At 46.2% G+C, this 26,319-nt stretch overlaps 2 protein-coding genes across 2 annotated transcripts in view; one reads left to right on the top strand and one right to left on the bottom strand.

Annotated features, from left to right (window-relative positions):
- The window catches only part of LOC144178678 (RYamide neuropeptides-like), a 123,314-nt gene that overhangs the window by 73,578 nt on the left and 23,417 nt on the right, over nt 1–26,319 (top strand). The window contains exon 3 of the mRNA XM_077706686.1: nt 6,511–6,601. Coding sequence (XP_077562812.1) covers nt 6,511–6,601 — 91 coding nt within the window. The remainder of the gene's footprint in view (nt 1–6,510; nt 6,602–26,319) is intronic.
- Nucleotides 1–26,319, bottom strand: part of LOC144178677 (uncharacterized) — a 183,634-nt gene that overhangs the window by 154,992 nt on the left and 2,323 nt on the right. The window lies entirely within an intron of this gene.

The raw sequence follows: 26,319 nt of genomic DNA, 5'->3' as shown, positions 1-26,319 counted from the left end.
AGAAAAATAACAATGAAAAGTGACTATTTAGTTCATTACAGCGCTGATTGCAGTCGAGCTTGACGAATGAGTGAATCGGCGACATCGGTGCGCTCCGCGGTTATCAGGCGTAGCGCTTCGCTGCTCTTATGTGTCATAGAAGCGATGGTCGCGGCCGTCTTTTTTTCTGTGACTCACGCCATAAACTTGTAACATAGCAGCAAACGATGGCGTGGCCAGGCGTGGGCGTGGCGGCGGTGGCGGCAGGGAAGGTGATAACGCAACAAAGCTTTCATTGAAGCCGAGAGCCCAGCTATGTTAATAAAAGCGATTGAAAGAAATAAATAGATACGGTAAAAAAATTGTGTGATGTTCTTTAGCTCGACATCCACCTTTCGCTCGCTTTTGGATCAACGTTACTCGATCGCCTTGTGGTGTTGGCGCCAAATTTGACCTCCAGAAATGTGTTTTTCTTGTCAGCCTCAGCTACTGTCTTAATTTTTATAGTACATGCCAAGTGTTTTTATATCTTTCTTGCACAATATTTGATGCCTTGGTAGCGATCTTTATGAGTGACTCGTCAAATTACACTGCATGTCGTCATAGCTATAGGTGCAGCACGTCACTGATTGCTTACGTCGTGCTTACGCAAAAAAAAAACATGGGCGAAATGCCGGCAATTTGTGCAGTCGAGAATAAGGCCTTAGGTTTTGGGGCGTTGGCCCGTCGGCAGTGACGGGCAAACCTGAGCGCACAAACCGTATGATAATGAACGAGATACCCATGCAGCGTATTGAGAACGATGAAGCAATGAACAGCGGTGCGCCAAAGCTAGTGCTGACGGGAAACTCGCGCAACGCGCAATAATACGGGTAGTCTCCGCTTTTGTTTTTCGGCCCAGCTCCGCAGGCAGCGCATCTCACCATAGAGAAAGAAATACTGGTAAGAGTGGACACTCCCATAGAGCCCTGCGGCCGAATGACTGTACTGTAGTGTAGCGCACCGAGCGGACGGAGAGCCAAACTACTAACCATACTTTCGTACGTTCACTTTCGGTTTCGGTTTCGCGGACCCGATTTTGGCGGGTAGTTTGAAGGACTGGAAAGCGCTGCTCACAGCGACGGGCATCGGTACGGTATTCGGACGCATTCATGCAATAATTAGTGTTTATTTGAATATATCATTCTCGGGCTTAGTGCCCGTATGCTTTTACAAAAAGAAAACCTTTTTCTGAAAACGTGAAATTGCAATTTACAGTACCACTCACACTTGGTTAAGAATTCTGTCGCGTGTTCACATGTTGCCGAGCCACATAAAAGAGACACACCATAAATGAAGAAATATTTATTGAATGGCACTAAACGGAACAAGTTCAAATTGTCATCATTCTTTGCAACACACATATAATAATAAACAGTAATACACAACAGAGACAATACACAGTAGCGAGAGGAAAATACGTTTCCAGGAATGAAAAAAAAAATGCACAAGTAAAGGTATCACAACCACACAAAGGATTTTTTCTCCACGGTAATTGAAAATGCAGAAAACCCAGAAACTCAGCCATCCACAGATTTACTTGTATATACGACACCCTCAGACGCTGCGCGCTGTTGCAGTCATACTAAAATATCAACCATAACATAATCTAGACACTGGGATACTTGCAACTGTTTACAACCACTATCTCCGCAGATAATTTTCTTAGTCTGGCAATTTCTCCAGTTAGGATGTGAAAGAAGGGAAAAACTTTGGCTTTGATGGCCTCGCTTATTTAATGAACGCTAATGAGATCTATTGCCTCGGGGCAACTTCAAATCAGTAGCAGTAATTGAACAGAAATCCCATTTATGTGGAGATGCACACGCAAAAGGTTAAGAGGAAAAAAATCAACTTCCTATTGGTTCCTTGCAAGGGTGCATTTCCCCAAGAAGCAGGGTTACCTTCCGAAAGCGTTGCCTTCCCAGTAAAGGCAAAGGGCCAGGCAGGGATATTTTAGGTACGTGCACGTAGTCAACCGACAGGTTCCAGGCTCGATTAAGGCACACAAATTCATGCCTTCCGCTGTCAATACGAACAGTCTAATATAAGAAACAGGGAAGCAGTATATGCTTCTCGTGTATGAGACAATGGTGGCACATTACAGAATCCCATAAGCATTTGACAACGTAGGTCCCAACATGGTTCTCTTCATCTAGGCCAGTCCGACAACAGGCAGCACGTATGGTGACAAACTACATTTAGAATGACCTCTTACCCTGGCAGTCTTCATAATGTAAAAGGGTTTTTGTGAATGTACTGTTTTCACAATATTGCAACTAGCAGCAACAATAACTTGCGAGTGGAGTTTGGAGACTATACGCTGTTGTTAGTGGTTTTAATGATATGAGGCATGTCAGTGATAAAAAACCGTTTGTTCCTTGAGTCAACGATAGTCTTTTCAGTGGTCACGCCTTATTGAGTTAGATTTTAGGTGCTAATGGCAAGGTTCAATAGATGGAATACATTTGCGGTATCCATCAGAAGCATCAATAAGGTAGCAAGAAGCATTGCAGGCAGTCCTCAATACAACTGAATAACTCTGGGAGAACAGTTGGCACGGCCACTTTTGTGAGTCCTGTGAGGGCACGATTCATGAAGTGCTTGCACCATGTTTGGTATGACGAATGCAGCTGGCTGGTTGGCTCTGTCTTGAGGGCACCTGTAGACCTGCACAGGTGATAGGTGATATAGTACACAAACTGCTTGCAATGACAGATGATATGCGAATAGTCTGTAAATTTCACTGCAACTAGTATTCAAGTATTGCCTCCAGTGCATGCCACCTATTTAAAACACAAGTTCTCTTATTCTATTCAGCAATCATGCGGTCAAGCTATTAGCAACACTTAAAATATGGGTCTTTGTAATTTCGCAACACTGGTTAGGCACATTCTTAATGCAATTCACCTATTGTTTGGGTTAACAAGAATGATAACGCTGCTCACATAGCCTGAATCCCTTTGTCTTTTTTTGTAAAATCAGGACGAAGAGTGAGAGCGAGCTCAACGTTAAACAAACCTGTTGCCCCACGGGCTCGCGAAAGAAGCGCATCCCGAGAACGGGCACCGGGCGAAAGTATATTTGGGCGCTGTGGGGGCACCATGGCAAGCAGCAGTGAGCGTCGTACTGAGTACTACTGACCGCCAAAGGCCATGCCTTAAAAAGATATGACAAGAAATACACAGTTCCGACTGAATAGGTGCAGTCTGCGCAATACGTGTTTAATGAAACTATCCAAAATATGACCAGAGAAAAGAGAGCAAACGCTTGAAAAAACGGCAAGTGTGGAACAGTTGTATGCAATGCCTGCGATACCGGAATTGATATACGATGTAGAACGAAGACCAAATTTGAAGGTTTCAATGCACTGCGCACTCACCCCGCCTCGAGCAAAGCTGTTATCTGCCGACGAAAGACGTGTTTTTACCGTACCTGGCGCGCCAAAGCGAAGCGACGAGCGCGCGTTATCTGCGTCGGCGAGCGGGTTCGCTTTGTACGCAGGCAGCTTGGTATGCACCCATGTGTAAAACTTACGATGAGTGTAGGGCTGCTGGTTATGCCCAGATAAGTCAAATTAATGCAGATACGGCTACTTCACCGTGTACGTTAGCCCGGACGGCTTTGCAGCGCATCACGGCCATAATAGCAGTAACAGTTGGCCAAGCTAGCAATGGCTAGCTAGTATAATACAACGCAGCATGCGGCTCACGTGATTCAGTGCAGCGACAGCGCACAACGCCTGCTTCGCCTACGGACCGCCGGCCGGCCGGCCACTTCCGTAACTCACAGCCGTCGTTTGCGGGACGTAAACGCTACGTGCGACGACGGGCGCGTACCGCTGGCATCCCTCAGCGCTAGATAAAACGGCACAACCAGCCTAAAATACCATTACGTCCAGCTAAAAAATGGTGTCTTACGCCTTTCCGGGGCGTTTCCAAAGCGCTTATCTTAAAGACGCAGCACTAGCTATGCCCGATTCCCTGAGGTTACGCAGTGCTCGCAGCGTTTGCAGTACAAGGAAACGTAAATATGATACGCCACACCAGCACTTTAAAAAAGAAAGTCTCACCTTTCGTTCACGATGCAAAACCGATGTCGCAAATAAAGCGCTAAGCGTTTCCTTCTCAACAACACAGGTTAGCACGAGGCTGCAGCAACGCACGTGCAAACGCAGCCGAAAGAGCCAAATGGCGGCTTGCGCTTGCGGCTTGGCCAGGCTTGGCGCAAAGAAGCCACAAAAATTTACATTGACAGCCATTCAACTTGTTACACAAATAAAAATGTGTAGTCTAATGTGTAACAAAATTTTAAAAGTATAATATTGTGTGTTAGCTTAATTTTAAATATATAGTTTTTTACCACTTGCGCCGACTGCCGGACGGCGCACGAGTCACGCCACTCGGCCGCGATAAGCCCGTGTGTCCACTCTTCTAATTTTTTTATTTCTCTATGATCTCACGGCGAAAGAAGGTGCGGAAGCCACTACGACGGGCACAACGAGAGGGGGCACGGCCATCTCGCTGCTACTAGCCGCGCATGCTCACGTTCTGCCGGTCTCAAACCAGGCTTTATCACTAGGCGACTCCCGAGTAGTGCGGAGCACACCTTTTGCCGACCGTACTGCGTTATAGATAAGTGAACGCGGTTCCGTCCCATATTCCCAATTCTAGCCGATCGTGCGGCGCATTTCAATAAATAAGGACGGCTCCCTTCCGCTATATATAGAACCGCTAAGAGTAATTTTCCCTATTTAAATAGAACTTATCGCTATAATGTAACAGAACTTTAAGCACCCAGCGGGTTTAGCTAATGGAAGGTAAACGAAGAGAGGAGTCACAGGTATGAAAGCAAAAATGCGTACTTTCATTTGAAAGATTGCCATGTGTCAATAAAAGGCATACTTATTTCAATAAAAAATTCAAGCAGTTAGGTCGAATAAGATGAATTCTTATTTCAACCATAAATTCTAGCAGTTAAGCCAAATACCCACAAAAACATATGCATGAATGCCTCCTCTCAGCATCCACTATTACGGGCTGGCTGTCCCCGTGACATTACGTTTTGCCTAATGGCACTGCATGAATTCCAGTACGCAGTTAATACGCTGTCTGTTTTAAAGCGAAGCATTATATGGATAGGACTCCATGCATTTCTTTTTCTGTGTGTGTGTGCGTGTGCAAAAACGTCTCGCGGGAAAGCCCGAATGCTCAGCAAACCACGAATGCTCAGAAAGAAAAAAAGAGGGAATAAATATTTTTATTTATCGAGAAAAAAACAATCGTAACTCTTCCTTTGTCAAAGCTCCCCCCCCCCAGGAACAATTATATAGAAATTAGTCGCTAAGACGTCCCATTATTTACGCCAAATTCCATTTGCTTGTAATTATTAGTTAGTCCACAGCGAAGTTGCCCATTTTACAGAATTCTCGTCTGCTTTCGATGCACGCGCTTCTACGGGAGGGAAACGGACAACCCCATGTGTGACTGCTAGTATAAAACCCTGTAGTCCTGCCGAATTAAACTATGTAATCCCAAATCCATAGGCACTATCATTACCAAATGATGATAAATATAAAGACGTGTTTAATCTCTAGTCATGTGTGTGAAGTGTATATTGTACAGCTTCGCTGGTTATTCGCCTTCACAGTGTTGAACGAATCCTTTTTTCGGACCTCACAAGGCGCATCTGCTGACTTTGCGCAGCGGGAATTTCAGTTAGTGAATATTTGTCATCTTTCTCCCTCCCCCCCCCCCCTCTTTATCTCTGTGTGCGTGCGTGCGTGCGTGCCGCGCGCCACAATGGACGCGCTCAACTCCAATTTTCGTCGCTTGTCTTCAGTCGGCCGCGGTAGAATGTCATGTTGAGAGAGAGATGGAGAAAGAGAGAGATAATTAATGAAGTCTAATGATGTGATCCGGGCAAAAATAAATGCCTAGAATGCTGCACGAGATGAATGCGGTGAACATGATATAGATGATGGAGATGATGTTGAAGAAGTTGATGCGCACAGTGAGGTAGACGTGTTCAGTGGGCGGATTGTTGAGAACAATGTAGCATCCACTGTGCGGCAGTTAGCTTGTGAAATGAACTAAGTAGCACCAGTGAACTGAAATCAATGTAGCACACTGAACCACACCGACAGGTTTCTCGGAGAGGACATCGGTTGGTGGCCGTCAGTCGTATAACTAATCCCTGTGACAGCGCAACGGCTGGGTGACACAGTTTCTGCAGGATAGTCACTCCATCCGTTTCCCATATTGCCTATAACCTAACTGTTCAAAGCTGAAGCAAGGATTTCATCACTTTTATTGGGTCAAAGCAGTCTTCCAAACGCAATCTTGTATTTTGCCTTCATCGTCGTTTCGAACTACAATTTTTTTTCGCACTTTTTGTTAATGAAGCATTACCTAAGAAGTTGGCGCGATTTGTAGTGACCATCTAGGTACGCACTAATTCTTCCCTCTCTTCCCGATGTTCCCCTCACTCCAGGTGTCTCCAGGGACCTGACGGTGAACTTCTTCGGTGACTCGAGCATATCCTGCTCCTACACGGGATTCGCGGACATGTACAGGTGCTCCAGGTATGTACAGCTACCCGACGCCTCTTTTTGACAGCACTAAAAATAATAGTGGTTAAGGAGGCACCACCAATCGATTGATTGATTGTGGGGTTTAATGCGCCGAAGCTACACTTGGGCTATGAGGTGCGCAGTAGCGGAGGGCTCCGGATTAATTCTGACCACCTGCGGATCGGTGCACCGAAATCTCTACAAACGGGCGTTTTTGCTTTTCGCCTCCATCAGAAAAGCAGCCAACGCGACCGGGATAGAGCCCGCATCATTTGGCACAGTAGAACAACGCCTTAGACACGGCGCCACCACGGCGGGTAGCCTCCGAAAATTATGCACTACAATCCTGCCACCACAAGTGTAACGCAAGTTTTCTTTTTCTTTCACGAAAATTACCTTAGCAGAGTTTGAGTTTGGGCTAGTTGGCATCGGTATCATGCCTTGCGTGATACCGATTTGCTTGATACCACGCCTTGCTGGATACCTTGCTTTATCATGCCTTGCTTCTGTTCTGTTCTTTTCTATCTTTGTTTGTTTACGATAATGTCCCGCCTGACCGTTTAAATTAACGGATTTTACAGCGAAGCCGTTAGCCTCTCGCTGGTCGGAAAATTTCGTGTCGTAAACAAAAAACCCCATGCAGTACCCAGCAGTTCTCGCCCAAGACGCCGAGCGCATGCGTCAGGCAAATCAGGCGTGCAGCACAGGGCTCAGTATTCGTGTAAAGAAAAAAAACACAAAACAAGCCTTGAAACCGCATGATGGATGATAAGTCGCCGGCAAACAACGGGAGCTCCTGCTTCCACTCCCATGTGTTCTGGTAAAGATTAGGTTTGCAGAGCTGCTCCAGAAAGAGGAGGAAGGTTGACGTCATTCGAGGGCTAGCGCAGGCGTCAGGCTAGGCAGGACCTAGCAGTTCTCTCCCAAGACGCCGAGCGAATGCGTCAGGACCAAGATTTGCCTCCAGAGAAGCCGAGTGCAAGCGAGAAGCCAGCCGAGACTGCGAGGAACATTTCATACCCTCCCCATCAGCATGTGTAGTGGTTTACAACAACTGCGCTGAACATCCACTCTCGCAGGGCGGGATGGCGTCCTTTTTTTTTTTTATGCAGAAATGCATTATAGTCGGGGGTTGTCGTGCGTCCCTTGGCCGGCGTGCGCAGTGCGTCTGATGATGATTGTGGCATGATGCCCCTAGGGATTGGCCAACCAAACAATCCATCACGAGATAGCTTCGCGTTCAACCACCATCGTCATCTTCCCGTAGGGGAACCGCTGAAGAAGAAGAAGGAGAAGAAGACAAAGCTGCGAAGAGGAGGGCTGCGTGAGTTTTGGCTACCGTTATCCTCCTCGGCCGGCGCATCTTCCCGATCTGAACCCGGTCGAGGAGCGGCTCATCGCGCCTCGACTCCCCTTCATGAGCATCAGGCGGCTGACTCGAGGCAACGGGCAGTTTGGAATCAAGGGACAGGCGGTGAACGTGCCCATCGACGTATCGAAGGTTGTGCGGGGCCTTCCTCGCATGGTACCCGAGGACGTTGCGTTCGACGTTCGCATTTCTGCATCCTCACAATCCCCCTCGGGGAGGTGCGGGGAATTTTTTTTCAATAAAGCTTAGTTGGAAGTTAGCGCTTGTACCCGTTGCGTCCTTGTGTCCTTGTCCGTTTTTTTTTTTTTTTTTGCGCTACACGAAGTCAGGGTTTCCGAAAAGCCACTCGCACCTGCTTTCTACACCAAACTCCTTCGCGATACGCCCACATTAAGCCGGCCTGTTACTCCGCCAGCGTTGTCCCGGCAAAAACGCAGAGTTAAGCACCAACAAAGCGTTCTCGAATAGTCCCGCTTTCCTTTGAGACCACATAAACCGCAAAACTTCGTTGTTATGAAAGCAAGCACGTCGTACGCACTACGCGCATGCGCGGCTCCGCCACGCACCATCTGGCGCGAAGGCCATCGTACCAGCCAGCTGTCTCGCTGTAACAGTGAACGAGCGCCTGCCTCACCGTCGTCTACACAAACAACGTTACCCACTTCCTCGCAACTCACCTCTTAGTGTGCTGCTCCACGCACAATTTAATCGACCTCGTACAGAAGCGCAACAAAAGAGAGGGACAAGAAAATCCCAAGCGCAACGACTCATTGTTCCACCGTGGAAGCAAACTGGCAGGTTCCGGTATCTCCCTGCTTTGTTCGTTGGCCTGCAGAGCAGTAGGCAAAGATGGCAGCGCATGTTTCTTTACCCCATTGTGGAGGGGAGGTGCACGAACGGTAACGTGATTGTTTACCGACCGCCGCGCGATGGCGGTTAAATGGCAGGCGGTCTCTTGTGGCACGTGTGGGCTGGCAGCGGTGCTTGGGAGCTGTTGTACGGACGCTTATGATGATTGGGAAGGCGAACGTATCCCGCTTGCGCTGACAGCTTTTGGCTGCCTCTTTCACGCTGTTGCAATTTTCGCAGCCCATTGACGCCAGTTTAGCCGGAATACCGCATCCACGCACGAAGAGGCAGAAGTTTCATTCGTGTACATAGGAGATGTTGAGAAATACAACAGTGAATCCGGCCGCAACATGGGTTTGTTTGATGGCTAAGCAGGTTACTATATTTTATTTTGTTGCTGGGAGGAGTCCGGCCAGAACGAGGTGAAAATGCCTGAAGTGACTGGATGCGTAATGAAGTCATTGTGCAGGAGCGCAGCCCCGCTTTCATTATTAAATTATCAATGGGAAAACGTTAGTTGACTCGGTAAGTCAAAATTGAGGCGGCGTCATCGACGTGACCTAGAGATGGCGCACAAAATAGCTGGCGGCGCGAAAATGATAAAACTACTTTAATTGAGCTGGATGAATATTAGGTAAATTAAGGCCCGGGAATCGAACCCCGTATCTTTCGAAGGCAAGTAGAAGGCGCAGTCCAGCGAGCTGCGATGGTCATTGGCCAGCTACCATCGCAGGTCACCCATCACCCAGGTTAGACCCCCTCGAAGCTTAAATAGTTTTATACACGGCTGCCGAATCTTGGCTGTAGCTGACTGAATGTAGACTTAGGGAATGCGTTGTGGCCTTGCACTTTGAAACTAGTAGTAGAGACATGTACTGAGGCCTACAGGAGTACTTCTAGTATGACAATTACAGAAGTGGGAAAGCATTTTTACCTAAATTTTATGTGTAGTGACAACAAAGGGGACTGGCAAAGCCTCTCAGTCATAGTAACAGAGGGAAAAACAAAACGGCGCAAAGGGATTCTTGACGATGATAATGTGGCGACGCAGTCACACTCCCGACTGCGTTTATCCAATCGACAGGAAACAGCAGCGAACCGCGCATAGCAGAGCAAGCAGAGCGGCAAATGCGACAAAGAGAGCCTACTCGCCATATCAGCTCGGCGGTTGAACAGTAATGCTTTCGCATTTATTACACCATAGGGATCGCTTTGATATCATACATTTTTTATCTTCATAATTTAAATATGCGTCGGAAATTCTCTCAGTCATTTCTGCAAGTGAAAAAAGAATACTTGCTGTAGTTTCGATTTATTGTTTCCCACTGCAGGCCCCTATTATCTGTTGCTCCGCAAGCATTTATTGCGTTATTGCGTGAATGCGTTTACTGCAGGGACCTCCTTCCAGAAACTCTGGTGTAGGTCCATTCTGGTCATCATCATCATCCTGTCTACGCCCAGTGCAGGCCTCTCCCTTAGATCTCCAATTATACCGGTCCTGTGCTAACTGCTACCAATTTATCCCCGCAAACTTCTTGATCTCATCTGCCCATTTGACTTTCTGCCGCCCCCTGCCACGCTTGCCTTCTCTAGGGATCCATTCTGTTACCCTTAATGAACAACGGTTATCTTGCTTTCGCATTACATGCCGTGCCCACGCCCATTTCTTCATCTTAATTTCTACTAATGTGTCCTTAACACACGTTTGTTCCCTGGCCCACTCCGCTCTCTTCTTGTCCCTTAACGTTACATCTATCATCTTCCGTTCATTGCTCGCCAAGTCGCCCTCAATTTAAGTTGAACCCTCTTAGTGAGCCTCCAAGTTTCTGCCCCGTAGGTAAGTACCGGTAAGATGCAGCTGTCATACACTTTCTTCTTCAGGGACAATGGTAGGCTGCCATTCATTATCTGAGAATGTCTGCCGAATGCACTCCACTCCATTATTGTCATTGTAATTATCTCTGCCGCATGGTTGGGATCCGAGGTCACAACTTGGCCAAAGTAGATATATTCCTGCTAAGTTAGGAAGTGGGAAGCGCATTGTGGTTATGATGAGGGCGAAATGGGAAGGGACGAAAAGCATTTTTAGCGAAAAGACACTTCCATCGATTATGTCAATCCAAGACAAAAGCGGTCCTATAGCAGAAGTTTGAAACCGTGTGATGATTCGTTCTAGAAAGCGTGGCACTCCAAGACACAGACGGGAGAAAAATGGCAGCGCTATAAGCACAACAGCAGCAAAAAAAAAAATCTCGTTTTGTCCCCTTCATCTGCTTGGTGTTCTCCGTGCTGCTTTGTGAGAGAGTTTGCGAGTGAGTATTTTCCCTTCCTCCTTAATTAAAGGACGTTTTAGCACCGTGGGCATGTCCCAAACGTGCTTTACGGGCTACAAAAGCTCTAAAACAGTACCTGCACCACACAGGTCTAGCCCAGTCTCTGTAAATGACTCAGCGTTTCTGATCAAGCTCTTGAACATCATCGTCACCCACCGCGGTGGCTCAGTGGCTAAGGCGTTGCGCTGCTGACCACGAGGTCGCGTGTTCGATTCCCGGCCCCCGTGGCCGCTTTTCTGATGGAGGCGAAAAGGAGAAACGCATATGTGTACGATATTTCGGCGCACGTTAAAGATCCCCAGGTGGCCAAAATTAATCCGGAGCCCTCCACTACAGCGCGCCTCATCGCGTCGGCGCTTTAAACTCTACAATCAATCAAAAATCATCGTCGTCATCTTCATCACGTCATCAACTGGCGTAGCAAGTTAGGCATTTTAGCCCGGCTAACATCGCCAGATTTCACTAAAGATCGTTCTCTCTCTCTCTCCTCAATTAGGCTACCCTCAGCTAAGTAAAACAACAAAATAATAATAACTGATTTGTTTACAAAGTTCTTACCAGAGCCTTTTTCGGTCTTGCGGCACCAGGAAGTCATTACCACCCACCAGCGCATAGAACTCCATGTTTTGTGATTACGTTCAAGCCTCAAGCGAGAACTGGTTACACAAGTCACCCAAATGAGTCGCTTCGTGCTGTCCCTCATTATGGCCCAGATGTCCGGATTTGTTTGTATTTCCCGCCAAAGTAATGTCCGTGCGGCGGCATCTAGCATCCGGGATCGCATCTCAACGCAGAAGTTTCTGGTCTGGCAGCTTGGATAGCGCGTGTGTCGTAAATCAGCGTCAAGGCTGGACCATTCGAAATGTGCGCCTGTCGGGGCTGTAGATGAAACATTCCTGGCATTCGGTAGTCGCTGCGTGCGCGTGACATTTGAGGCCATGCGAAACCAGAGGCGCTGAAGCTGGAAGATGTGGCTGACAAAAAACTCCCTTGGTCCATGCTGAGGCGCGATGTATATCGGATTACATTCAACTTACCTAAATTTGTGTATGCCGGGTTTAGCGGTGCTACCCGCTTGTTTTGCCTTGCCACACTTCACTTTATTTGTTTGATGGCGGTGACAAGAAATACGATATATGATGGCGTTATTGCGACGTATGCTCTTCGCGTCACAGCCACTACACATGTTCGGGCTGATTTTCGCTAAAACAAGGCTTGCATTCCATTCTGAGACAAAATATTCATCGTGGGCATAAAAGAATAGGGTTCATAAGGAGAGAACGCAAAGAACCTAAAGCTAAGGACTTTTGATTCCCCTGTGGGGTTTCAGTACTTTGTTCCTAGACCAATAAAATAGCACAAAAAATTGGGGTATTCCTTCCCTACGTTTTATTAGTTACTTGTGTCTGTTTTGCCAACATGAAGGAAGCGAAGGCACCATATTTATGTTTTTCGGGTTTTTTTAGCTATTATTGGTCTCTGTTAACTATTTACTAGTATGCACTAATCGAGACCGGCCAACGTGCGTCCGATTATAAATTAGAACGGCACTCGTTTTGGTTAGGCCGCTGATAGCTCGGGAACAGTTGCAGGGGGTTTCAGGACGTATACTGTACACGATTTTTTTTTTTTTGAGCGTGTGTCCGAGCCAGACCGAGCGTGTGTCCGAGCGTGTGTCCGAGCCTTGTCGCTGGCTTTAAAGACAATGCTTCGAAAGCATTCGAAAGCTTTTACGAGTATACCTATATCCCGCTTCACCGCTAGAACCCCAAAGGTTTACAAATAGACAACGCAAGCCTCACCAAACTGTTCACTTTATGTAGATATTTTAGGGGCGAAGCCCCCTCGGGGCCCGAGCTGTCGGCGTGTCATGCCGTCTTCATAACCACCGTCTTATCTAGTCGCGGTACTAAAACACCGGGACAAAACACCGGGACACTCGTTTACGCCTCGCGCTTGAAAACTTCGTGCTTCGAAGACACAAGACTTTTACAGCAAAGCTATATACCTCTACACCCCAACGGTTTCATCTCCGTTGGCAAAAACGCCAAGGCGCGAAGAATACTTGTACATAGTATGCTTCGCCCCTCCCAAGGTTTCGAGTTAGTGGAGATGGCCCGGGATTCTTTGCGCTGCATGGGCTTGTCTGTAACGTTCACTACTAACGTGAATGCCGCTGAGAGGGACAACTTGGAGTTCGACCGGCTGTAATTTTATGTCGCACGTCCTCTCTCAGCACCATAGTTTCATACAATAATATGAAACTCTGTGCTCAGCACACGACCCGGTTGAGCTGCCGTTTCCCGGCATCCCTAAACTGGAGAAATAACATAGATTTACAATTGTGTACAAGCAACGTTTCACTACTTAATTTCAGGAACGCATTTTAGCATCTTCGTGAATCGGACCATATCCATTTTTAGCCATCGAACTTTGGTCACTGTCGGCACTCATTCAACAACCTGCCGAGCAGAAAACGAAGTAATTATGTCGCTTTAGTTTCGCAGGGGAAAAATTAACTTCACGTGCGTAAACAATTGTAAGAGCGAACTTCAAGTGGACGTGCTGCACGCACTGGGAACCTGAACAAAACGGCTTCGCTAGGCACATTGCTTCTATTTGAATGCGTATAAGTAACGAAGTTCATTCACGTTCACACTCATATCATATATGTTTCTTGGTGTTCCTTTAATATTGCTTGGTCTTTTATGTCATCGTAATTAATTGTTCTTGCACAGTTACAGACGTTCATTTTTGATGCGAAAGCTTTATGTGCCCCATGAGGCGGAAAACACGGCGTTGGGAGAAGCATCAAAATTTGACCCCTGAATTTAAAAGTGCGCTGCCGGCACGGCGATTTAAACTTGGGATGTGCGGTGACAGACAAGTTACGTAACCACTGCCCTACATTTATTTGTAACTTTAATCTTGTTCTTTTATGGACCCAAGCAATAGCAACAACAAAAGGTCATTGTACAAAAACGTGAAAACCCCATAACCCGCTCTGTGATACAGCGCTGGCGCCTAAAATATTTTTATGTGTTAGCCTTCCCACCTGTGATAGCCAGTCCCGTACACAATGTTCTGCCTTTTCCGTTCAAAAAAAAAAAAGAATATAGCCTCCTCGAAATATTCTCTGATGTGCATCTACATCGAAGTACCGGACTGCCATCTGACACCTCCACATACGGCATACGCAAGCCCATCATCAGCATCAGCATCATCATAATCATCATCAGCAGCAGCATCATTAGCCTACACTGCAGGACGAAGGCATTTTCCATTGAAGGCATCTCCAACCACTCCTGTCCTGCGCTGCTCGAGTTCACTGTTTGCCCCCGAATCAACTTATTTCATCACTCCACCGTGCTATAGGCCTTCCTGTTCTTCTAGTCCCGTCTCTTGGCATCCACTCTGTTGCCCTAATTGTCCACCGGTTGTCATTTCTTCTCACTACGTGGCCTGCTCAAGTCCATTTCTTCCTCTTTATTTGGACTATTAAATCACCTGCTCGAGTTTATTTTCTGATCCAGGAAGCTCTTTTCCTGTTCGTAAGTGTTACTTCTAACATCATTCGTTCCATGGCCCGTTGTGCCGACTTAAGTTCGCTTTCCAGTTGTTTAGTAAGGCGCCAAGTTTCAGCTGCGAATGTCATCACCAGCAGTATGCACTGGTTGTAGATTTGTCTTTTGAGTGATAGAGGTACCTTACTTTTCATTATTTGGGAGGGCTTGCCGAGTGCACCCCAGCCCATACCTATTCTGTGCCGGATTTCTCTCTCGTGGTTTGGGTCAGCACTGACCACCTGTCTGGGGCAGTTATACTCGTGTACTTTTTTTTTCTATTTTGATTGCGATAGTATGCCCTTTGGCATACTCGTGTACTTGTTCTAGCGTTTAGTTAGATATGCTGAAGAGGGCACTTTCGGAATGTTTATTCATTAGTACTTCAGATTTATTGATATTTATTTTTAGCCCCGCGTCCGTGCTTTCTGGCTTTCTGATTGAAGTTCCTCAAGCATTTTTCGCGGGCGTTGTGCAGTAGCACTCAGCAAGACTATGTATCCAAACCTCTAAGGATTAAAGTATTCCACGTTTATCCGTAAACCCACATTTTCCCAGTCAAGCTTCCTAAATACCCCATCCTCCCCACCTGCCCCCCCACATGCTGCGAACAATTTTAGATGAAATGGTATCTCCTTGTCGCACTCCTTTTTGGACCGGGAACTTTTAGCAGTGCTTGTGAAGGGTTATCCTGCCCGTACATTCCTCATATATGTCCTCTAGGAGTCTTATATAGGTCTCTTCTATTCCTTGGTCGTTTAACACTTTCAACACTGCTCCGATTTCTATTGAATCAAACGCTTTTTCATAGTCTATAAATGCCACATAAAGGGCTTTAGTGTACTCTGAGAATTTTTCTATTACTTGATTGACTACATGTATGTGATTCATTGTTGAGCATCCTTTACTAAACTCAGCCTGCTCTCTGAGTTGTTGGGAATCTAAGCTGTCACTTAAGCGGTTCACTATTACTTTGGTAAACAGGAAGATGGTTCTGTAATTCTTAAGGTCTTTGGAATATCCGTTCTTATGAATCAGAATTATGGTGGCGTTTTTTCAGGCTTGGGTACTTTTCGAGTCTTTAAGCATTCTGAAAATCGTGCAGCAAGCTTTTCCAGTACAGTGTCTCTTCCTTCCTTTAAAATATCCATGGTTATGCCGTTGTCACCTGCAGCTTTTCCTCTTTTCATGCCCTTGAGAGCCTTTTCTACTCCCTCTTTAGCTACTTGCGGGACATCGCAAGCTAAGCTTCTACGCTCAGTAGTTCACCCTGTTCGAACATCTCTGATGTATAACATGATTTAGAATCATTCTGCTTCATTTATTTTCCCGTCCATGCTCTGCGTAATGCTACCATGCTCGTTTCTGACTGCTCACATTCTGTCTTTGTCGGTGGCTAGCTTCCTCTTAGTTGGTTTTTAACTTGCTTCTATTTCCAGCGTTTCCTCGATCACTGCCGTCTTAGATGCACGAATTTCATTGGTTTTACTTCTGCTAACCAATGTCAACAGCTCTGTTAATTCAATTTGATCAGCCGTACTTGACACTTTCATGTCCTTACGTCCCGCAATTATAAGTTCATTCGTTTTCTGAGTCAGTTTTCCAGTTAGTTCCCTACATGTTGCTTCTCCCAAAGCTGCCGCTGATTCTATGATTGCCGTTTTTAGGTTGTCAATTAGCCTGTATAGACTGTCATCGTTCTCCTCGTTAAAAACACCAATTTTTTTAAGAGTCGTTTTTATTCTCCTGCGTCCTTGATCTGACTGACTTCAGGCTGGGTTTCTTACTTTTCACGAATTTCCTCTCCTCTCTTGACATTCAGCCTTGCCTTGCATTCAACCATCCCATGATCGCTGCTCTGAATCGTGCCTATCACCCCTACGTCCTGCACAATACCTGGGTTGTCACTTAAAATTGCGTCACTTCCGTTATAAGATCGAGGGGCATACCATCATCATTTTCACCTGATAAATATCGGATACCGCGGGCATAAACTGACAGATATTTTATTAGAGTCCGGTGCAACACATCCCAGAACGCGCAACTCTGTCCCAACAGTAAAACGCCCCCCCCCCCCCCTCCTTCCCTTCTCAACGCCACAAAGAGGCTCTTTTCTTGCATCCATATCTTTACAAGGAGAGTACCGGCACGGGTTTAAAAGAGTTTTCAGTGGTGGTGTAGCTGGCATTTTATAATTAGTTTAATAAATTTCGACCTCGGCCTACAGAGTAAAGCGTTGTGTAAAAAAAACGGTCAAAACAGTGTCGCCGCGGACACCATACTATCATTTTCTAGAAACGGCGCTCAATTGCTGTAATGAAAAGCATGCAACTAGAAACCGAAGAGACTTGATAATGTTTTGAGGCAGCCACGGATGCTTCCCGGCAAACACACTGTCGAATCCGTATACAAGCCCAGGCTAGACCCCGCCAAATCTAACTTGATGGACGGTGCCCAAAAGCTGGCTCTCTCATCCGGCAACAACAACAAAAAAAAAAAAGCGGTTTACAAAATGTCGTAAAAAGAAATGCGCTAACCCTACTCACCCATCGCTTGCACGTCGAAAGAGTATTGTAAGGCCCGTCCGCTTCCAGGACGAACACCAAATAAATGCCGCGCCAATATAATGCAACTTTCGAACGTTTCCTTCGAACAAAATTACGAGTAATCGGTACAGGAAGCGCTATCGAAAAGTATGAATGAAATCACCAAAGCCTGTGCGCGCTAAATTGCAGACGGTTTCTGAAGAAAGCGGAACACCGGGTATCTTTCAAGGATGAGATACGGGTCACAACAGAAAAACTTGAGTTGATGGATGCGGAACGTAATCTCACGGCGCTCGTCAGACCGCGAGCGAATGGAACGATAGTGAATAAAATCCTCACCAAAAGAGATCGTGCTACTAAAAAAAGTACGCTTGCCACTACGAAATAAGAGAAATTTAATACAAAGGCAAAGTTAGTAGCGGAAACAAAGGTATATAAAGTGTTTTTTTTTAATATCATAGTACCTTGTTTACCCGAAGCTTAACGGAACTTGAAAAGTTCGATAGTGAGTTCGCCTCTAACCTGCCAACAAGAGATATCAAAACGAAGACATTTCAGGTATTCCCCATCATGGCCGAGGGGTTTAAAAAGCTATTAATGACTTGAATGCGGAGAAATCCGCATGAGGGCCTTCGTGCTTCTTTTTATAAAATCACAAAACACGAGGTGTCCCCTGTGTTAACTGGCGTGTTCTAAGAAGGTTCTACGTTAAAAGTGCTGCCAGCATCGTTTTTGACTTCCCACCCGATTTGAATTCCTAAAACAGAGGACTTTGTCCAACTCCGACGGGTGAAATTGTACCGCTCTAGAAACTTAACAAATGCTTTCTGAAAAAAATGCAAAAAAAATAGTGACTAAAAGTTTGAAAACTGTTACCAGTATCATAATAGGGTCTCATCAAACATGTGACATAAGGAAAGATCAATTATCCCCAGCATACATAATGCGTGTAGCGTACTTGAGAGCTACGACGTAATGCGGCGTCGCAATGTTACAAGTCGACAAAGATCGGCGTTCGATCGTGTGCCGCACGATTGGCTATGGCAGCCTTGAAACACCCTGACTTTGGTTATGTGGTTCTAGAAGGTGTCCGCATGGCCTGCAGCAATTTTTCAATTGGAATAATGGTAAACAGGGGAGTGGAAGGTGTATTGAAATACAGTGGTCGATGAGGCAGGGGTGCGCTCTGTTTCCTTTCTTCTTCACATACACCGAATAGAATAGCAAAAAAAGAAACACTGAAGTGATTTAAACTTCTGATGTGAGTTCTGGCAAATACGCAGTAGATGTCGCTATCTTCTTCGTAAAACAACAAAGCGTTGCTGAAGTTGTCAACAACGTGAAATTATTTTGCTATGCAAGTGAAAGGGCCTTAATTAAACAAACGTATACGTGCCTCGGCATCTGGCGTGGAGAGTGGAGTACAAAACCAGTGATAAACCAAAATATCAAAATGCAACTACGTTGATTAAGTACGTATATGCCCCCCTTTAGATGGAGAGAGAGAATAAACATCATTAATCACAAGCGAATTATTTTGACAGTGACCCTTACTGGCGGAATCATACCGGGGAGCTACGAGAGAAAGTAGAGAAACGGAAGGGCACAAATTTATCCACCTTCTCTCGAGCGAAGGTTTGCTACTTATTCATGCTGAGCAAACTGTCAGGTGCTCTGCATGATTAGCATCTCAGCATCTCAATAGTATCAGCCTCTCAGTTCTTTTCAGACGTAATTACTCTAGGTATAAAGTGTAGTTGAAAGTACTTTCGTGCAGATAATATTGGGCCACAAACTGGCTACTTGCGTAATTTCAATTTTAGCACTTAATTTTTACAGGTTTCACAGCCATGGAAACTACCCCATTGAAATGTATGGGCAGTGCCTTTTGGCAAAAAGTTACACTGAAACTATTCATGATTCAGCGAAATAATTTTTACATCGTTGACACCCAAGTTGACACCCAAGATCACTGTGCTCAATGTAACTTTCCCGGAATGGTTTTACTATGCTCCTCAGCGGCTGAAATTTTTAGTGAGGAAGCTAGGGATGGGTACATGTTACATGTACTAAACAACTGCTCTACGCGTCCGCCACAGGGAACGCGGCTTTTGAGATACGTGCTCTGGATTCGAAAGCCTTATTACAACTTTCCCTGGTGATATTTTACTGCTAGATAGCGTTTGTTTGTCATGCTGATTCCACGAAGCTATCATAATTGATTCGTAGCTTCTCGTACGGAATTCTTAAGTCTCCGGACTGGTCACATACTTATTCAAGGGATCGGCCATTGGCGATGACAGCTGCTGTCACAGGCAGGAACGGAAATCGAACCCAGAGACGTGGTATGAGAGGCAACCTTCTCTGTATGCGATTGAACTTGCCGTGAAAAATAGGGCCCTTATTCATTTGATGCATAGTGATCAAAGAGATCAGGATGCTCTAAATACAGTGCTTCAAATCTCTCAAATTGTGCGGTTTTCGGCTTCTCGAAATAGCGCTGATGTGTACACACTCCCAAATTTTAAATAATATCACGAGAGCGACGACCTATCGGCGTGTCAGCGCCTTATCACGATGTCCAGCGGCGAAAAAGGCAAGAGTGCGCGCACGCGCATAAAGCCCGCTCCTGTGTGAGCATCGTCTGCTACGCTGTTTTTTTGAAAGTGATATACCCACTGCCATGGTATCTGCCTGACTTTGTTTAGGAGAAACCGGGGTTATTTGAATTCCATTGCGCATCTCCAATGCGCATTTGATGTTTCTCTCGCATCACTTGCTCGGCACGTTTATCAGGAACTTTTACGCTGTTCATGGCTACTTTTGGCGGCTACCAAACGTCTATAGCCGATCAGGAAAATAGGGGGTGTGTTGCTCTAAGGAGAACAGCTTACCAGATGACAATCATACAGCAGACAGTTCTATGCGCGTGCGCGTATCCTCCCCTATTTCGCCGCTGGACACCGTGATAAGGCGCTGACACGCCGGTCGGTCGTCGCTCTCGTGATATTATTAAAAACTTGGGAGGGTGTACCTTTAATCCAAGAGTCTTAAATTATTTTTCTGTGCGATAATCAATGCTTATTATAAGGATGGGTTCCTTTAATCGTGGGGTATATATTAAGCTACTCATTTTTGTATTTAGAACATAGCTTAGACAACCGCTCACTGTTTTTGATAACTCGATTTAGGGACACCTGCGGCAAGATCAAGCAAGATACGCATGTATACCATACAGACTAGGCATACTGTGCGAAGATTCTCGCAAGCAAGCGCACGTTTAGCAAGCCAAACGCTAGACAAAAGCCGTTTTGCGAGAGTAAAAAATTACGCCCCAGGCTATGTCCATACGCTCACTGCGGCAGTTCAGTGCAAACACGTATGCAACGGCCTCATTAGAGTGAAAAAAACTACACATACACTAAAGAAGCGTCATTGAAAGTGTCTGGCTTACGAACATGAGGCTTTCAATCTACAGAAAAGTTGACGCTATCTTTAGAAGAATGAGAAGAAAACCAGATGCCTAGCCCGCAGTCGGCCTAGTTTAAAGTGTTGGCAGTCGTTCGCCGTCTGTCCATCCAGGGCAACTGCCGGGTCGTGGCGGTAGCCACGGACTCCGAGCCGACCAACGCGCACACAGTTTTTCTCGCTTTGTTCTCGCTCTTCACGCTCAAGTGATTCTAACCAAATCGCTGCATTCATTTTATTTTCGTTTTGTTTCACTTTAATGCGAGCGGCAGTGATTGATCTTAGCGTTGTGCTATTTTTTTAAGGCTGCGTCTAATCTCACGGCAGCCGTGAGCATTACCTCCAGGAAATTCTCACGGCAGTTTCCATCAAAACTGGCTGGCCTAAAATTTGCTGAATAATATTACGTCCCAACGTAAACTAACAAAGCATAACCTCCCCGAACCTAGCGTAACCTAACCGAACGCGTCATAACCTACCCAAATCCAGCCCAACTGCAACAAACCTAATCTAACCCAGCCGAACGACACAGAACACAGGTTTAAACTTAATTAATTCAACCCATGCTAGAAGTCCTTTGCGTCGATCGCTTGATATAGTAAAAAAGTAATAACAGAATCACGATGACCGAAAAATCCTGAAAGCTAAAAGAAAACATCGCCCTGTTGGATCCCAACCTGAGCCTTCTCGTTTAAAACCAAGCACTATACCACAGCGCTGCAAGGGCAGCTGCAAAAACGGCTTTGTGAGGAATATTTATCCCATACAATCTCCGCGTAGCGTGCTTAGCCAATGAGAGGCGACTGCTGTGAGAAATTTCTGACGGTAATCCCCACGGTTGCCGGGATAATAGACACTACCTTTTTTTTTTAATATTCATAATGTTATCCATCAGAGCCAATGCTGCCACAGCGGCGTGGAAGCCGGGACCATATGCACTGCCGATCTCTCAACTGACACCTTTGAATACAGATACTACCAAATATAAGGTCTCCTCGATTCGGCTACACTTTCTGCACTAGTTCACAAAAGTACCGTGCAAGTGCAGCGCCAGTTCTTTCGCACGCTACACCTTGCACGAGACGAGAACTCGCACAGGGGCTAGTGCAGAAGTGTAGAAGAACTGGTGCAGCACGGCGTCAAATCGAGGGCCGAAGTGCAGGTGGCGCAAGCTGCACTGGTAAATCGAGTGCGCGAGTGCTGCACCGCCTGAACTGGTGCAGAAAGTGTAGCCAAATCGAGGAGACCAATAGAAAGCAGACATCTCCCTACTGGCGAGGTTTGATCGCAGCTCTGCGCGGGGCGTGAATAAACGAATCCACCCGGGATCCCGCTCCCACCGCCAAATGCGGGATTGTTAACAGACAATTAGGCTCTAGGTGGTGAAGTGGTTCAAACGGATAAGGAGACTGGGCGGATGGGTGCGACAGATCAGCTTAACGATGAAGGCCCGCCGAATAACGACTTGCGAAAACTGCACAGCCGGCTTTCCCACACAGCACCCCCTTCACTAGAGCTTCGTTTGCATTTCTCGGGACCGGAGTCATGCGCGCCGCAGACATTCTGTGCAGCGCTTACTAGCGGCCACTGCGCGCAGTGCCCGCTAGACGTCGTCTCGGCCGCGAATCGTGTTTCTGCGCTACAAGAAATGAGGCATGCGTCACGTTCACATGAAAGCGTGCAAGCTGTGAAGGGTCCGATGCCGAGTTGTTAAGGGGCGCTCACGTGTTAATATTCTTATGGGAGCTTTCTACCTCATGAACCACTGGCTTAAAACCACCGCGCACCAATACGAAAAGGTTTACAAATACATATCCATGTTCACAACGGCCTAGTTTGTTTCTTTTGGAAACATGCCACTTCTGTACTGAAATAAAAAAAAATAAAACTCTCGCACGGTAGACCGCTAGAGCCGTCTAATGATAAGTGGGTAAACTAAAAGACTATTTCTTTTTTTTTTTTTTCAGTAAGTATCTGATATATTTCTAGAAGAAGCAAACTAGACTGTTGTCCACGTTTCTATGTATTTTTAGTACTCTTCCTACTGATGCATGATGCTTTTTAAGCCCGTGGATCATGAGTTCGTAAGTTCCATGGGAATATGATCAGGTGAGTTCCCCCTTGAGAAACAGGCATGTTAAGAGGAACGCTGGTACTGAGCAATATTGCTGCTTATTGAAAGGTGGTTAGCAATATAGTATGCAACTGCAACCGCTTCACGTACTTCTACGCCCTCAAGGAAATGAAATTTTCGCTGTGATTTATCTTCCACTGCCTACGAACAGAGCAATGCAGATGTCTGAAAAGTGTAACAACCCTTTGATTCGACACTATGACTGCGAGCTGCTGATGCTCATGTCACACCGCGTGGGCGAAAAATCGCTGGCGCGTCTGTAGAGAGTTTTGGCTGACCGTTTTTGGCGGTCTGTTCCGCTCCCGGCGGCCCGCTCAGCACAACCGGAGCGTCAGCAGAAGAGGGGCTTTTAGCTAGCCGATAGCCGTATTTCCCTGGACGGGGATTCATTCGCGCCACCGTCGTGCCCTGTACGTGTGTAAACCAAAACTTCACCGAAAGGAAATATAAGAAATTATATTTTGATCACTTAAAGCAAAATACCGTATCCTTATTTCACCTTCTTAATATAATTTAGTCACTGACGCGGCATAATGGTTATAAATAATTTAAAAGAAGCCGTTCAACTTTCCAATAGACAATACAAGGCTGTGTTTCTCGGAGCTGCATAGAAGAAGGCCCGCGCTTCGGTCGACAGTTTTCGCTTCCTTTCTAATCGGAGCGGAGCGGACCGTCAAAAAAAAATTCCCCCGCATTTCCCCGAGGGGGAGAATGTGAAAGTGCGAATGCACGGTTGTCGGCCCGCTTGCGGCGCTTGCGCTCGGCCCCCGCAGCCCACCGCCTCGCCGCCTTCTCTTCCATCTCTTCCATCGGGTTTGTAGTATCACGTGTACACCACGCAGTTATCAAGCCGCTATAACGCCGCTGAGTCGCCAACGCACGCCGCTGACGACGTAGTTTGAATGCGTTAAAGATATAAGGCGCGTCACTAACGCTGATATGAGCGTCGCGTCCGTGGCTTGGTCGGTAGAGCGTCGCGCTGCGGCCGCAAAGTCCTCGGATCGAAACCTGGCGCCGGATGCTGTTTCTTTTTTAAATATAGAGGAGCACTGCGGACGCCGCCGCCGCCGCCGCCGGCGGTGGATGGTTTGGGGTCGCTTATAAAGTGCATTCGCACTTAAAAGCCTCCCGCATCATCCCACGGGGGGAACTCGAGTAAATGCGTCGCATCTACTCGAGTCAAGCAAAGCGTCACGTCAAGCGAAAGCCAAGCAAAGACGCCCTTGACTGAATTCCGAACGCGCGCTCCGCCGCTTATTACGTTGAGGGGACTGCGTAAGCCGGTCCCAGTCGACGACGTTGGAGTACTTGTAAAGCGGCGTGGACTCTAGGTGTTTGAGTCAAGCGCGGATGTTGCTTCACCGGAGAACGGCACACCGGTTGTATGCGCAGCGCGCCCGAAGAAGAGAGTACTGCACATGAGAGAGTGCATGAGAGAGTACTGCACATGCGCCGGCCCCAGCGCGTCTGCCGCGGCTATGACGCAACGTGCCGCGGCTATGACGCAACACAATCCAACACAATCCACTTTAATCCAATCCAATCCAAATCCAATCCAGGTCAAGCCAAGCCAAGCCAATCCAATCCAAGCCAATCCAATCGTATCCAATCCAATGCCCCTCGCGAGAGAGTGTTCGAATCCAATCCAATGCCCCTCGCGAGAGAGTGTTCCAGGAGTGTTCGCTATCGCCTCGACTCGACGCGCATGCGCAGTGAGCGTGCGGACTACGGACGCCAACGCGGGTGACATCGTGAGTTACTGAAATGCTCTGCATTTAAAACCGTTAGGCAGTACGGTTTTCTTCCATGCCAGCGCAGCGTCGATCTCAACACAGATAACGGCGGCGGCAGTCACTACACTGCACCGAACAATGCGACAGGGCCTAGATCTGTGGCAACAAGCCGATCGCTTCTAATAACAAAGCTTTGGCGTGAATGGAAAGCAGTCCTGGACGTCTGGCTGGCATGCAGAGCCATCTAATTGCGCTCGTTAACCAGCTCCCCGAATAGGCAAAACATTGCCAGCCGGCAAACAGATACGGGGAGAAAAGGCAGCGGCACGTGCGCGATGCGGTCGGGGAGAAAAAGGACGCGTGGCATTGCGGGGCAATCGCGTGGGATTGCGAATTAAGGCGAGATCCGTCTTCTACACTGCCACTGCCAGCTAATGTGTAAATGTTCGTAGGCTTTCTGTTACCACAAAATCGGATGAGATCCTGGCTCGGGTAATCACGTCGAATAAATTCATCGGAATCGCTAAACAACGTGGGGTACAATAACACGTACGTGACAGGCGCATTCAGTGACACACAGATTATATATATATATATATATATATATATATATATATATATATATATATATATATATATATATATATATATATATATATATATATATATATATATATATATATATATATATATATATATATATATATATATATATATATATATATATATATACACAGAAAGAAATGCCGGCAGTCTACAACACCAAAGAAGGCATAGGGGAAGGTTAGACTATTTTTTTACCGTTAGTGACGTTACATTATTATTAATTTTTATTAATTACGTGAGAAAGAAAGAAAGAAAAACACGCGCCCAGAGTGGGGACCGAACCCACGCCTTTCGATTAGATCTCGAATGCCTTACCAATATATATATATATATATATATATATATATATATATATATTGCCGTGAAGCATGCATTGGGTTTATTTATGTTTTGGTTTTGACGTCCGGCTGCGCTGGGCTGTGTTATCGGTGTTATCTGTGGGCCAAGTGAGGCGCGTGTTCCATTATTTATTTTTAAGCGGCATGTGTAATCGCCTTTGACAGGGAGACTGTTTTTAACTAACGTCGCCAGCCTAGAATAATCTCCTTTGATCTACAGTGTTCTGGATGTAATTTGACGGTTCGAGAAACGCTCGCGCCGAATGATAAAGCCCGCAGAACAGACGCTGCGGTATTGGACTCGCCGACGCTAGCCTGGGCACGTCACTTTGTTGACTGCTGCTTCGCCGCCTGTGTATTCTTTGAGTTATTAGGGGGGCACAAGTTCTATCCAATAAACTTGTTTTCCTTGAAGACAACTACGTCGTCTTTGGCTTCGTGAAAAGATCTTGTCAAGAAGCCAAAGACGGTGTTGGATTAAGACAGAAATAAGAGTTGGTAGTCAAGAAAACCTCGGAAAGCAAAGGGGAGAATGTGGTAGGTCATTGAAACAGATAAAGAATTTGGAAAGACAGAAAGGAAGTGGAGAAAAAATGCCCGCCGGGTGTGATCCGAACCCTCATCCCATGTATATATATATATATATATATATATATATATATATATATATATATATATATATATATATATATATATATATATATATATATATATATATATATATATATATGTAGTAAGGAAATGAGGATCTCGTTGAGGAAATACAGAAAGATAGGTCAGCAGTCTACAAC

This window comes from Haemaphysalis longicornis, unplaced genomic scaffold (assembly GCF_048455015.1).
Source record: "Haemaphysalis longicornis isolate Haplotype H1 unplaced genomic scaffold, Haemaphysalis longicornis Haplotype H1 scaffold_4, whole genome shotgun sequence".
Lineage (NCBI taxonomy): Eukaryota > Metazoa > Arthropoda > Arachnida > Ixodida > Ixodidae > Haemaphysalis > Haemaphysalis longicornis.
This window is presented reverse-complemented; position numbering and strand designations above follow the sequence as displayed.